This window comes from Aspergillus campestris (assembly GCF_002847485.1).
Source record: "Aspergillus campestris IBT 28561 chromosome Unknown P168scaffold_9, whole genome shotgun sequence".
Taxonomy (NCBI): domain Eukaryota; kingdom Fungi; phylum Ascomycota; class Eurotiomycetes; order Eurotiales; family Aspergillaceae; genus Aspergillus; species Aspergillus campestris.
The window spans coordinates 1,074,590-1,088,778 of NW_020194344.1; the positions used below are offsets into that span (position 1 = coordinate 1,074,590).

Sequence of the window (14,189 nt, forward strand, 5' to 3'; positions counted from 1 at the left end):
TTGATTGCATTTATTCATTGTCCTTGGGTCTGGACCATGTCTTTCCCCCATGACGTCGGTGAATATCCTCTATTCTAGGTATCTTTCCCCCGGAATGGAGTGGAATTGGGGCGAGGTGAATGGGGGAGACCCTTCTGCAGGATCACCGATCTCGATTGGCCCTAGGGGCAGGCAGGCGTAGACTCACTTAGTAGCCTGGAGAGTATGTATCTACCGACAATTGGTGATGCTCGTCTTGTTCTATTTTGGATTGGATCTTCCACCGTCAACCTAATTCCCATTCCCACTTCCGGGGTTATTATACCATTCCCCTTTCATCTAGATACCGACTTGTTTGTAGCTTTGTGAGTCGACATACAAAAGGGCTCCCTTTCGCTTCTTGCCTCCCTGTTCGATTCTTCCATTTTGTCTTCTATTTTCTATCTTCTACTTCTATAAATCTACTCTCCCCATACTCCCTGTCTTGTCTTGTCTTGAAGACTTCCTCTTCTCCTCTACTACTACCAAAGTTGCCTTGCTCCGCCACCATCCACCCATCCATATAACCAACCCTCCTCTACCCTCAACCATCTACATCCAACATCTACATCCAACATCTACATCCAACATCTACATCCAACATCTACAACCACATCACATCAACCACCATGCCAAACAAAGCCAGCGAGTCCAATTCCACGCTGGGGAGTACCGGTAGTGGTGATCGGGTCGTTGTGACCGACCTTCGAGGTGAGTGAGATGCTCCCCGAAATAACGAGAAGACCCATAGTCTATCTCTACTATGATCCACTCCCCAACTAACCACCAAAACTAGGGTCCAATGGCGCCCCCCGTCGCTCGCAACCCCCCGTCGTCGTCCACAACCAAGGGGGCCAAATCTACGATGAAACAAGACCGGCCGACTGGGACAAACAACGTTGGAAGTGATCTCTTTTTTTCTTCTTCTTCGTTTTATCTTTTCATCTTTTGATTTCTTTCCATTTTCATTATTTTCTTTTGTTTTGTTTCAACATGCATACCCTTGAAGGGTCACCCTATACTGCTGGTCAGTTAGGGTCGAGGTCTTGGTCCTGGAAGAATATCCGCGCGGCCCAAAAGTGAGGCGGTGATCGGCCGGACTCGCAACTCCGTACGACTGGCTCGACCGGGTGCCGACGGATCTGCTCTATTCCTCTTCTTATTTTCATATTCTGTTCTTATTATTAAGGTATTATTATGGGCTATTGGTGTTATTATGGTCGGATGGGTTTGACGGAGTTCACCACAGTCTGGGTTTCTGCCTGAGGCAGCAGATTGGTCCTATGGTTTCTGTATATTAACTGTTTCTTGATTTTCCTTTCTTTTGTTTTGTCTTTTGTTTTGTTTTGTTCTTTCTCTTGTTTCGTCTTTTTATTGTATTATCCCGACATGTACTTTGTGACCAAACTGTCGATTCTTGTTCTGCTTTCTTGCTTTCTGCTTGCAACACGTGTTACATTCAAAGGACCTCTCCCCGCCAGGAAGACGAACAATAGTCCGACCGTCCTTGCAGCCCATCCGTTAGTTAACCTTCTGCAGCGGTCGGACACCTACTGGCGATGTCGATGGTTCTCCGAGTGGACAACACAATGTATCACCATTATCTTTCCTCCGTCTTTGATTCCGCATAGCGTGGGTTGGTTGTTTGACTTGGTTCTGGCTTTTGTCTCACTATGTTATTGTCATTATTGTTTACTGCCTTACTAGGTCCTACCAAGTGTTATTGAGGTATGTTTGTTTACAGTTAATACCGACGACAGCTGCATCTGCCCCAGGCCGATCATGTCATGTCGCTCGCTGATTGGCCACCGGAGGTAAATCCACGTCTCGGGAGATCATGCCTATCCTCCATCCATCCATGATCTCCTTCGTCGATACCTTATGATTCTGGGGTTCCTTGACTTGTCCGTCTACCTGTCTGCTGGCTGGTTTCCACCCGTCGTCGTCTGCCAGCTCAGTCCTACTCAGTCCTACTCATCATGGTCATGGTGAATAGGACTTTAATTTGTACGATACTATAATCATTTCTAATATCTATTACATACTACTCCGTCTGGAGTCATGTCACCGATAGTCCTCAAAATTTCTAAGTATTTAACATCTCACAAGTAGATCCATGTAGTATGATCCCTGCCAGCATTGTTCTGTATACTCCGTAGTATATACCCGTCATACAAACAAACAAACAAACAAACAACAAAGAGCATTGACATCACCCACCTTGAGAGTCAGCCAGGTTCACCCTGAGAACCTGAAACCGTGAGAGATATAGATAGGAACGTCTCACTTTCCACCCCCACAATGCCCCTGGCGATCTATATTTAGTTCTGACGAACTTGATTATATACTATTTTTCTTTCTTTGTTTCTTTATTATCTTTCATTTACTCTTCTTTTTTGATCCTTTTGTCTGACCAGATTAGTAAATAAGGACCATTTCCATCTATTATTAGTACTAACTCAGTAATAGAATCACTGGTGGTGTTGGTGATAAGAGGATGGTGACTGTAAAGTGCCACGACAGTCGTGGGTCTTACTAATCGGACAGCACAGCACAGCACAGTAATGCGTGCCTGAGGCAGAAATGCTCAGGATGCTGTAGATGCGGTGCAGGAGGTGCGTATATTTATTCTGTAGATGCTTAGAGGTCATCTATCTTGAAAGTTGGCTTCTTGTGTAATATAATTATAGCTAGGTATGATGTTATCTATGATGGCAGGATATAGACCCGTTCACTGTTTTGAAGGCCTGGGTTACTGGACACCATTCGTGGCATCTACTGGAGACTGGAGTGCACACATCATAAGAGGGGTCTTTGGGAGATGGCATAATGGGTCAGCTATCTTATCAACCTGATGAATGGAGTATAATGACTTCTTGTCTGAAGATGTGATAATCTGACTATATATATATACATACTGGTCTACTGTAGATATCCTACTGCCATTTTTATATCATAGGCTGTAGATATTTAGTGGTAATATATTTCTATACCCATAATCAAATGTTATAGTATACAGACAAGGATGCTCAATTATCCTTCTGCACAAACTTGCGAAGTGTATTCGGCCAACATTAGCTGACTTACAGTGTTTTTCCACATAGATTATCATTGACTCATGCTTTTGCAACTATCCTTAAGTATTCCATCGTCATCAGAATCATTGATGTTATCGATAATTTTGCCCCCTTTCATCGGTCCTCTCACATATACCTATTCACCCGATCGACTGAAAGCTCCGGAGTTTGTCATCATGTGGATGTATTTGAGGGTCTGGGACCAGCAGGATCTGTGTCTCTATACAGGATCAATAGACAGTGGAATAGCGGTACCTACGAAAGCCTGGACGAGGTAAAGGATATCTGAGTAGAGCTAAGCTTTGGGTATTCTATTCAGGCCACAGACTATAGTGGATTGATTCTAAATCAACTTTACCTTTTAGACTCCTTGGATTTCACAATGATGTTAAACGATTCGGTTCATTTCTCACTAACAACCAATTTCCAATTAACTAGAAATATATGTTGATCCGAAAGTCATTTATCATACAGTCATGACGCTAAAGATAGAGAAAAATGGTAAGACATGCTAATATACTCCCTGCCCTTAGAGGTGAGTTGACAGGTACATCATATTTCAAGACCACTACGCCTAAACGTTGACCAGCGTTTGGTATAGGGCTTAACTTGATTGATATACCCAACATCATATATTAAAGAACAGTGATAACATATTCCCAGACCATTCAAAACTTACTGAGATAAGCATCAAAACATCCAGTGCCCAATGTTCAACAACCTATCAAGCCAACCAGGCTTACTCGCTAGTGCCAGCCTCTTCAGCACACACGAAAACCAAAAGCCAGTAATCAACAACCCCTCCCCGCTCCGAATATCCCAGCTGAACCCGACTAGCTTCATTCGGAGATGGGAAAGGAATCAAGAAAAAAAAAAAAAGCAAAAGTCAAACATTCATGAGCTTTGCTGATTCTCTTCTCCATCTTAGTCTTCGATTCTATTTCTTTCACCTATGCGAGAAGCTAGAAACCGCTCTATATATACCCACACATTATCAATAATCTAGTCCAACCGACGCGTCCTCGATACAAGCGAGCAGACGCTCTTCAAACATGGCTATCCCACGCGCCCTCTTCAGTACGAGAGTGACTCTCACCACTACCGCGATGTCATGCGGGGGATTTGGCTGACGTGACCACCACCATAGGGTACATGCCCATGATCGGGTTCCACCATGTTATAATGGTGGTCTGCTCGATTGCGATAATCCTCCTATGTCAGTAGTTGATGGTCAATGTTTGCGATCGATGAGCGATCATGTTAGTAACAAACAGCAGCGATCGTCCTCGCCGGATGCACCTCTACCAACGGCCTGAGCAACGTGTATCTGGTCTCCCTCAAGTATAGGGACATCAACACGCCGAGTCCAGTGGACGCTGCGATGGTCAACCCTGGCATTGCGGACAAAGTCTACAATGTGACGCAGCCTCGCAATGCGACCATCACGGAGATCCGCGCTGCGTACATGGGTCTCTGTTTGATTCGCAATGATGGCTTGCGGTTTTGCTCGAATAGCGCTGAGGCGCTGGCGAGCTTGGCTAAGGAAACTGGGAACTCGACTGCGGATCCGCTGAATCTGATCTGGATTGCGAAGCGTTTTAAAGATACGATGGTTTTTGATGGGCTGATGTAGGTTTTCTTTTCTTTGCATCTCTCTTGATTCTACTCTATTTGTCCATCCCCCACGGAGTGTGCAAATGCTTAAAGGCCGCAGCTTCATCGCCATCGTCTTAACCTTTATATGCTTTGTCCTACTATGGACCTTTCCAGGGTGGCACGAAGAGGTTAACGACGATGGGTCAGAAATCGATGTCAAGCCCTTCCCATCCAGGCCTGTGTCGCTGGCCGCGCTAGGGCTGATATCACTGGGCTTCATGTTCGGGCTGATCTCGATTCTGTGGCAGCACATCAATAGCAGTGCTGCCGGGACGATGGCCGAGGGTCTCACATATGGCGCCGTCGAGAGCCATGTGGGGATCGCGGCCGTGGTGCTCGGATGGGCTGCGGTGGTGTGCATGGGTCTTTCGACCTTCGCGCTTCTGATCATGATTTGGAGTATTTCGCTGATTCGTGTGTTGACGGAGGACGACTGATATCGTTTTTCAAGTATGTGTGCGAACATTGGGCTTATATTGATTGAGCGGACCCTTCGGGTGTCATGTACCTATTGGGAAAGTTGGGTTGTCAAAATACGATTAGTTTATTTAGCGACACAGCGGCGATGTTAGAATATAGGTTAACTTCTGGTTGTAGGATCTGGCCATAATGAGCGTAGTTAACTGGGATCAAGATAGGGTTCTGAGGACCGGTCCGTCTCGTAGGTAACACTCCCTCGCGCAAAGTGGGAATTTCTAGAAAATACTAGCCCCATGGACAGGATGCCAGCGCCTAAGAGCAGAATGATTACAATGGCCGTGGTCAGACCAGCCTTAACCCCCGTTGCCAACGGTCGCGTCCATATGAGCGCCAGTGGAACGATGAATAGAGCCGCGAACCCAAGACCACCAAGAAGGAGGAATCGGGTGGTGCGCGGGATGCGCTTGAGCAAACCCACTATGAGTTCTGGAAATGCGTTTCGAAACTCGGGCTTCGAATTTCTCCAGTATGGAATCCCGACGAGAACCACAATCGCAATAAGAATAGGAACAGTAACCGTGGTCTGCACACCGTGATCGAGGTTTCGAGTCCACAAGACAGAAAGCGGTACGACTGCAACGAGGCCGACAAGCGTAACCAAGCTGATGGGGAATCCAACGACCTTCCATAACCGCACACCAGCCCTGCGACTGTGTCGTGTTATCCACACCGAGGTGAACTTACTGCTGCGTTTGACGACGCTTCCGGACCACAGGAGGAGCAGGAGCATCGACAGAGACCGGGCCTGCACGGGGAGACTGTGCTGCTCCGCGTACCGTCTAACATCGAGCTTAACACTCTGCTTCACGCTGGAGAGCCACTGGCTGCGCATAGTAAGGCGCATCAAGTACGCAAATGTCGTCACAGAAATCGCCACGACGAGGAAGTTCCATAAGGGGACCGAGTCCTCGAACGGCTTGATTTGCATCCCAAATATAGACGTGGAGAACGATAAAGGGATAAAGAGGAAGGCTAGCTCAGTGAGTCTAGTCACGGCGTGAGCCTCGTCGATCGAGCGCCGACTGTCAAGAAGGCCCATGTTGGACGTCAATGCCGTAGATCCACGGCGGAGCCGTTCTAACATCTTGTCAATTTCCTGGAAGAGATCTGATACGCCGCTGCTGATATCATCGTCATCCACGGTGATTGAAGGCGTATCTGGTATGTGCGTAATACCGAAATAAAACAGGAAGCTCTTGGTTGAAGTCTTTAGTTCGGTGAGCTCTTTTTCTGCCCTCTTGATGAGTTGACGCCATAAAGCTAGCCGATCTTCCATCTTGGTGTCATCGAGAAGATCATTATCCATGTCACTCAAGATCTGGCCCAGGACCTGGAGCAAGGTTGACGTGTCTTTTCGGATGATCCCGAACAACATGTCAAGTAGACTGGCCTCCATACCCTGTCTGTCCATTATCTCAGCAAACTCCTGACGCGTGGATCTGGTCTCGGTGAGCTCCTTTTGAAGGGTGCTCACGTTGGACGCATCATCTGCGAAGAATGCCTCCTCTAGATCGATGGTGATGGACTTGCGAGGGGCCATCTGTTTGACTAGTACCTGGAGGCTTGTCATGACATTTATCGTTTTCTCGCTGACTTTGCGTTTCCGTCGTCTGTGTAGCCAGCTCAGCACTGGTCGTCGTTCCGTTTCTCGCCGTGGGTTCTCAATCGGAATCTCCAGTCGCTCGACTGTATCGTCACCGTCTATTATTATAATTGGCTGAGTTGTCGTTCCATCCATATTGCCGTTGTCATGATCATCATCATCATCATCGCTCACGATATATCCATCGTCTGTACCAGCATCGCTTTCCTGAACTTGTAAAGTCATATTGTGACTGACGCTAATCTTCGGCAACGGATCAAGCAGTACAACAGCTTCGTTTCTGGTCAGCATTACCAGGACTTGCAGCTTGGGTCTGGAAACCAACCAATCTCATATCCCCTGTTCTTGTCAAACTTTCTCCAGATTGACGTTCGCTCCACCAAGCCAAACTCCCCCATATCGTCCATTGTGCCTCGAGGATTGATGCGCAGATCCCACTCTGAGCGGAAGATATTCGTCTCCGCCCGGATATTAATCGGCGAGCCCCCCGAAGTATACTCCAAACCATCATTATCCACATCAAGCAGGTCTTCACGGTCGCGCCTCGAAAAAATAGGAAGTCGTCGGTACACAGGCCGGAACCACTGGATCGAAGTATATGACTTCGGCAGTCTGGCTGTTGTCCACGACTGTGCTGGGGGATCATTGTACTTCGCTCCGCTCCATCCAGAATTAAGCAGATGCTCCTCAAAGAATTCTGGTGTGATCCCGAACGTCTCTCCAAAGCAATGAATTGCTCTCACGGAGAGATCCTCGATAAGAAAGACGCGCCTTCTTAACCCCTCTGACACATCCCGGAAATCGGAGACTGACTCCGGACCTTCTAGCCCTACGCGCGTCACCAAGCCATCACCGTAATACTCATACAGTGTGATAGAGGTATTCCGTAAGCGGGGTTCTGCACGTATATTGCCATTTTTGATGTGGTCGAACACGTCTGCCGCGCGAGCGAGAACCCGATCATAGGGCTGATATGACTGCGACTGCGATTGCGACTGCCACTGGGGCCTCTGTCTCGGTCTCGTGACTACCTGCTGCGACAAGCGCCTCCCCGCTGGCGACGGGGTTCGTGATTCCGGCAGCGGAACTGAGGCCGCTGGAATTAAGGTGCCGTGTCGGTCGACCATATGCAGTGAATCCCGCGCTGTATTTCCATCCCGGTCCTCATATCCTCTGGAGCCTTCGGCGATGCTACTGGACATGGATGTCCCATCACTGGATTCGGGCAACGGGATCTGCTCTGGGACCCAGGCTTGTGTAGCCGGCTCGTGGCGGAGAGCATCCTCGAGTGAACTTCGAGGTTTTGGCTTTGCTTTACGCAACTTTCGGGAAGCATCCTCCGCTTCGGCGTGTTGCTGCTTGATCCATTCCTGAACGTGGCGAGAGGGCTGTTGGGCCATGGTTCAGACTTTTAAATGTGTCTAAAACCAATACACCATATACGGGAATCGACTGTCGCAAGGGTACCACGGTCCTCCGAGCACTGATGTTCGGATGCGAAGTGGAAGGCCCATGGTTAGTGGGACTGTGACTCGACTAGCGAGTAGCGACAAGGATTGCTAGCGAGCTTCGTATTGGTCCCTTTTCACACGCACCAATCAAATGAGACACATGTGCAAAAAAGCAAACATGAGGAGCCTCAGCTGAAAAGTTGCTCTAGGCCCTTGAAATGGTACTCATTCAGCCTCTGCCTTTCATTAGCTTGCGCTGCTATTTGCTCACCTGATTTACGCATATATCGCTTAAGACCCTGCTGTTGATGTGTGCATTATCTGAAGTGAGACGATCCGCCGAGTTGCACACATTGTGTGAGCATAGATCAATGAAATTGATGGAATCTTGACAAAAGTGATGGGATTGATGAGGTTGAACGAGGTGAAATATGTCAAGTCAAAATCCACGGAATGATAATGGCCAGTCCTTCGTAGTCAGGTGACAGATCACGGGACCACCCATCGCAGTTGCCATATACCATTTCCCACACATTGTATGTGAGTGAATTAACACGGCTGATAAGTCCAGATGTAGTATGCAGTTTCTTGATATCGATATTTGTGACAATATAGTCATTTCTTGTGCAATTAACCTGGGTATGAAACGTCCTAATTTGGCCACCAACCCATTTGAGCCCTACTGCATTAGCATGTCAACTGGAAGTATGAGCCAATAAACCCTAAGATGTCAGTACGGTCTATCTGTCTACAGCTCTAGACGGTATCTTCATGAGTTCATGACTTTATCACGGTATATTTTATTATAGCCATTGTTCCCGACGGTGCAACAATGTGGAGCGGCTCGTGCCGTCTCGGCACGGATATCCCGGCCATCTACCGTTGTTTAGCTAGAGGAAGGTACTACTAGATAGTGGACTATCATGTTCCTTCCTCTTCTCTTCCATGTAGCCACGTTTTTCTACGTAGTGTGTCTTTTTCGACCCCACAGAGGGTCTATCAAGCAATCTGTCTGTCCAAAAGCATAGATCACTTAACATACTCGAGACGAGTCAGTGCTACTCATATGATGCTAAAAGTATGATTCATTAGCCAAGGGAAACCAACCCACTTCGAGTGGTTGATGGCCAGCACCGCGTGGTTCGGATTGGACCCGTTGCATAGAGTTGGCAAGGGCATCAGATGATCACGTGGAGTTATCTGAGACAGATGACAGCCTTTCTGGTTGCAGGATTCAGGAACATGATCCTTGTGTTCTCCCCTCCGGAGGTCCGATACGGCATCCTACAGGAATACACAGATGTCCCACTGCGGTGATAGCCGTTAGGCGTCACATGGTGAAATTGCCTTTCCTGCGGATGAAAGAAGCCGCAACTAATACATATTTGGGTTGTTGGGGGTTGATGTTACATTCATGACTGCAGCCACTTTACTCACCCGAGGGCAAACAAATGGGGCCAAAACTCCATTTACTCTTTCAAGAAAGCGGCGAAGTGTCTAGTGGAGGAGGATTTACCTGTAACATCCTATAGCCACCATGGATACTGAGCCTGGTGGCGCTGCACATTCACTGGGCACTGTCTTTCCCCTCTCCCACCCCGCGATATTGATTAAAATCCTCAGTATCAATGTTACCCCATATGACTGGTTCTGTATATTGGCGCATTGTTTGCATTTGTCTCAATTAGTGTGATGATGGGGCCAATGATACAAAGTAGAGTTATCTTGGGGGAACGGCTCAGACCCCAAGAGAAAGGTATATAAGTAGGCTGCGAGTACAGCTCAGTTGTTTGACCAGACAAGAAAACCAAAAACAACAACAATCAAACAACCTACTATCCATCAAAATGAGGTTCGAGACTATCTTCTTGCTTGCCCTTGGAGGCGTCGCTTCTGCTACCCGGAGCGCAGGTACGCTTATCACTATCCATTGGAGATATGTACTTGCTAATCAAGGGCACAGTCGTCGAAGGAACCACCATTTATGCTGATGGAACCACCATCTGGGCAGAGAACATCACCCCCGCACCCTCCGTGCCTCAAGCGACCAGGACTGTAGAAATTGACGGAACTACCATCCACTACGACGGCACCACCATCTGGACTCTCGCAGTGGTGACGGCCACCGTACACTGATCGACATATCATCAACCACGGCCTGTCCGATTATAAATATTGGTGATGGATGGATCAAGTGGCTGGCACTTGGGGGGAACAAATGTGATGTTATGAAGGCAGGTCTTTTATTTGATGTCAGATGGTTGGAATGTGTTACGCTTGTCAATGCGAAGAAACTTGAAACCCTAGGAAACATTTATATTGGGATTACTAGATAATTCGCACCCCGAATCGGCGGTGAGGGGTATATTGAGGCTCGCTTCCGGTATCATTAGCATTTATGTCTGACAGTGGTGTGCATATACCATGCTCCCCTGGCTGTGTTGTGGTTTGAGTGATAGGCATTGTCACTTATATACTTTGTATGGCAAAGAATACCAGTCAACTACAAAGGATATCTAGACACTTCTGAGATCCGTGAATACTCTTTATAGCCATATTATATTGCGGCACCATCCAATAGAACCCGAGGGTCATAGTAAGGGAGACCAGGTATTGGTAGCAGGACACCAGACCGCGCTTGGTCGTTTGGTCCCGTACTATTTTGATTCTCCATAGTCTTCATCATTCTTTTCAGTCATTGAAAATCATCATTTTCATCACGGTCTGGCTTGATATTACTGTTTTTCGCGCCAGGGTAAATGGATCGGCTCCATGTGGCTATAAAAAGCGACCTAGGTCGTCAAGTTGTCTTCGTTCATGAACCAAAGCCAAACGCACCCAAGTGACTCACTACGTGGGAGGTAACATTGTTGCCGGCTATCATCTCGCGCATCTTGAGGCGCCGCCGCATCAATCTCCTTCAGAACGTAATTCGACGGGCAAATATATTGATGCATTTTTGCTTTTGAAGGGTGAAGGTAGACCGGGAGGAGAAGCCCTCGTAAGCGGTTAATATATACCTGTCTTGACGGAAGAGCCAGCCATAAAGATGGCAAGATGATCTCTATGTGAGCGTCGACACAACGCAAAGATCCAAGTTCAATGTTATATATGGGGTCATATTGTCTAAACTCTCAATAGCATAATGCTTTACCCAAGGGTCAATTGTTGTCATTGTTTGCACCCTCGCTGCTACAAAAAGAAATTACATCTAGAGATTTCTCTTAGTAAAAGAGAATCGTGCATATTCCGGTCTCCAGTATCATATGACAATGATATCATATATCTTGTTCCATGTATATAGACCACAATAGCATTCCCTAACAATGACTTTGTAGCTGATAAGCAGTGATATCAGCCCACATATTGCATACGAATTCAATCTGTCGCCCCTTGATATAAGCACCCATTGATCGTCCAAAACTAGCCCCATCTCAAGTCAGACACACACACGGACCATACGAATACAACACCGGGCTGAAACGCATGTGGAGCCGATGAAGTCATATCTGACAGTCTTATGGCTGACGTGGGGTCCAGAGAGAACTTTATCTCCACCTCACTAACTCTCAATCACACGAAGTCTATTTCTGGTACATACTATGCATTTGGTAGACTCGAGATTAGTTAGTAATGGACACAGTATAGCAAGTGTTGTCGCTACAAGCGAAAGATTTCCCCATGTGGCTTGCTTCATAATTATACGTAACCGTATGAACACCACCCTGAGATTGATTGAACGTAGGTATACCAGGGTAGATTTTTTAAGGTCATTGGACGAAGCAAGCAATGGTTAACGCGTGAAAAAAGACGGTCTAGCAGTGGAGTGGATATAAGCTATAATCACTAAATCTTGCCCCACTGTCCCGGACTTCTGCAGTGCCGTCGATCGAACTATCTTTGGCAGTGATTGGAATGAAATATCCAGTGCTATGTATAAGCCGGAACAATAGAGAAGTTAGTACTGCAAATCATGCCCCTAAAGAAGGCAGTGCATCCAGCTTGTATGGTCTAGATCCAATCTACCAGACTATATAAGACCCCTTAATGGTCTCACATTTTCGACAACGAACAAATCCAACTAGACTTCAAACTGAATCGTTCTACCTTATCACAACTTTCAAACCAAGTCACTCTCCACCACCAAAATGCAACTCATCACTGCCTTCGTTGCCTCCGTGTTGGCCACCTCCGCAAATGCCGTGACTTACTCAGGCATGGTGTACTTTGCCGACGCAGGCGACTGCCCGTCCGCGACGGCCAGCACCCCAGTCTTGAACTTTGATTATTCATACGACAACCTTTGTTTATCCGTCGCTGATAACTCGGACTGGGACAGCGATGATTATGGCGCTATCATGCAAGCCAGCGTCACCGGAGCAAACAACATCGGCCCGAAGAAGTTCGGTGGATGTCCCACGAGCGAGTGTGACAAGGATTGCACGACTGTCGACATCGAGGGCGATAATGGTAACTCTCTTACGGCGGAGTGCGTGCAGGTTAAGGGCGCACCGTATGTCTATATCGGAAACTAAAGAGCTTGTCTATGATTGTGGTGGGATGAAATGACACTTCGAGGATTATCTCATGTTCTTTGATTTGGTATTGGGATTTGTTGATATTTATACTGGACAGTATGTGTCTGATGATTATATGTTTGAACACTTTTTATATCTAAAACAACAAAGTCTATTTTTGTCTCTCAATAACAGTAGAATATTGAGGATTACTTGAATTCCTGGTGACTCGTATTGACGCTCCTTCTTGTCTACCGCGATGTCTTTGTGTAGCCCGACGTAAATGTGATTGGATTCCCACAGAAGTTCTACCTTCGCTGGGTTGTCAATCTTCACATCAAATCCCGAGCGTCTCATTGTTATAACCATAACCCCGAATCGGACGGAAACAGCTCATCGTTTCTCAAGTCCTGCATGATTTGGACGACGGCGCCAAGCCATACTCACCAGCATTTAGTAAACCCCTGTAAATGCGCCAGTTTTGATGAGATCAAAGCAAGGATCAGATGACAAAGAATTCGCGAGAAACACCTAATATCAAAAGAATACAAGTTGGCGAAGCACTATTCCTGAATATACAATGTTGCCATGTACTAGAATCGAGCATATAAGGTTTCATGAAGACTTGATGCGGACACCTGACCGCCGAAACCCTAACTAGTGCCTGTCTGATGTCGTTGTTACTATGAGGGTTCTCTTCTGTGTTTTTCCAAACATAATATTTTCGAGATAGTAGAATGGCCTAAAAACTAATAAAGATGTGATTAGACTGCTTCGAATAGAAGGTGATAATACATTTAATGACCAAGAGTCCTGTGTACCCTTCTCCTTGAGTATGGGAAATCGATTCGAAAGGCATTTGTCTCTCTTCTGTCTTATTTTGTATCGCTTGCCATATCTTAGAAAAGAACAGAAAAAGGCTTTTTTTAGTAAAAGAGTTACTGGACCCACTTGATTGGCCTCATCTATCTTGCAGGCCAACTGATTTATAAACACAAGGCTGAGACACTATGCCATGACTTGCATCCTCCATTATGCACCGAGTGGCTATTGATGCTATATTTTGCTATAACAGTGGTATATGCTCCTGGATATGGATTGATGATTTTGCAAAGGATTATGATACTCAAATGTGTACGATGGATGTGTAAGCAAGCTACACTTCAATGGAACTTCCCTGACTCCGTATACTGAAGTAACCCAGGTGTCCGACCATGTGGATCTTGCAACAGACGCTACATCAATACATCACCCAAATCCCCATCTAAAGTGGTCAGCCCGTATAGAATGGGAACTTAAAACAGAAACGCGCTGGTTGGGCTGCGGAGCGGAAAACTTAGATCCATTTGGATACTGGTTCCATAACAGCGCTGTAAGGCGACTATCA

The 14,189-nt window shown here is 46.6% G+C and overlaps 5 protein-coding genes across 5 annotated transcripts; 4 read left to right on the plus strand and 1 right to left on the minus strand.

Annotated features, from left to right (window-relative positions):
- Positions 1-647: 647 nt before the first annotated feature.
- On the plus strand, positions 648-927 carry P168DRAFT_320269 (uncharacterized protein; the record flags this gene model as incomplete). Its single annotated transcript, XM_024840348.1, has 2 exons — positions 648-729; positions 815-927. The coding sequence occupies 2 exons, from the start codon at positions 648-650 to the stop codon at positions 925-927; spliced, it is 195 nt and encodes a 64-aa protein (XP_024691318.1).
- A 3,057-nt stretch (positions 928-3,984) lies between these two features.
- P168DRAFT_272195 (Fig1 domain-containing protein) lies at positions 3,985-5,607 on the plus strand. The gene is made up of 4 exons (XM_024835303.1): positions 3,985-4,172; positions 4,243-4,311; positions 4,373-4,724; positions 4,810-5,607. Exons 1-4 carry the CDS (start codon positions 4,148-4,150, stop codon positions 5,186-5,188), a joined length of 825 nt encoding a protein of 274 aa, XP_024691319.1. The 5' UTR covers positions 3,985-4,147; the 3' UTR covers positions 5,189-5,607.
- P168DRAFT_305978 (uncharacterized protein) lies at positions 5,051-8,416 on the minus strand. The gene is made up of 2 exons (XM_024838978.1): positions 7,160-8,416; positions 5,051-7,046 (listed from the first exon to the last, which is right to left on the minus strand). The coding sequence occupies exons 1-2, from the start codon at positions 8,232-8,234 to the stop codon at positions 5,371-5,373; spliced, it is 2,751 nt and encodes a 916-aa protein (XP_024691320.1). The 5' UTR covers positions 8,235-8,416; the 3' UTR covers positions 5,051-5,370.
- A 1,716-nt stretch (positions 8,417-10,132) lies between these two features.
- P168DRAFT_320272 (uncharacterized protein) lies at positions 10,133-10,421 on the plus strand (the record flags this gene model as incomplete). Its single annotated transcript, XM_024840349.1, has 2 exons — positions 10,133-10,196; positions 10,249-10,421. The coding sequence occupies 2 exons, from the start codon at positions 10,133-10,135 to the stop codon at positions 10,419-10,421; spliced, it is 237 nt and encodes a 78-aa protein (XP_024691321.1).
- A 2,012-nt stretch (positions 10,422-12,433) lies between these two features.
- Positions 12,434-12,820, plus strand: P168DRAFT_320273 (uncharacterized protein; the record flags this gene model as incomplete). Its single annotated transcript, XM_024840350.1, has 1 exon — positions 12,434-12,820. One exon carries the CDS (start codon positions 12,434-12,436, stop codon positions 12,818-12,820), a length of 387 nt encoding a protein of 128 aa, XP_024691322.1.
- Positions 12,821-14,189: the final 1,369 nt, after the last annotated feature.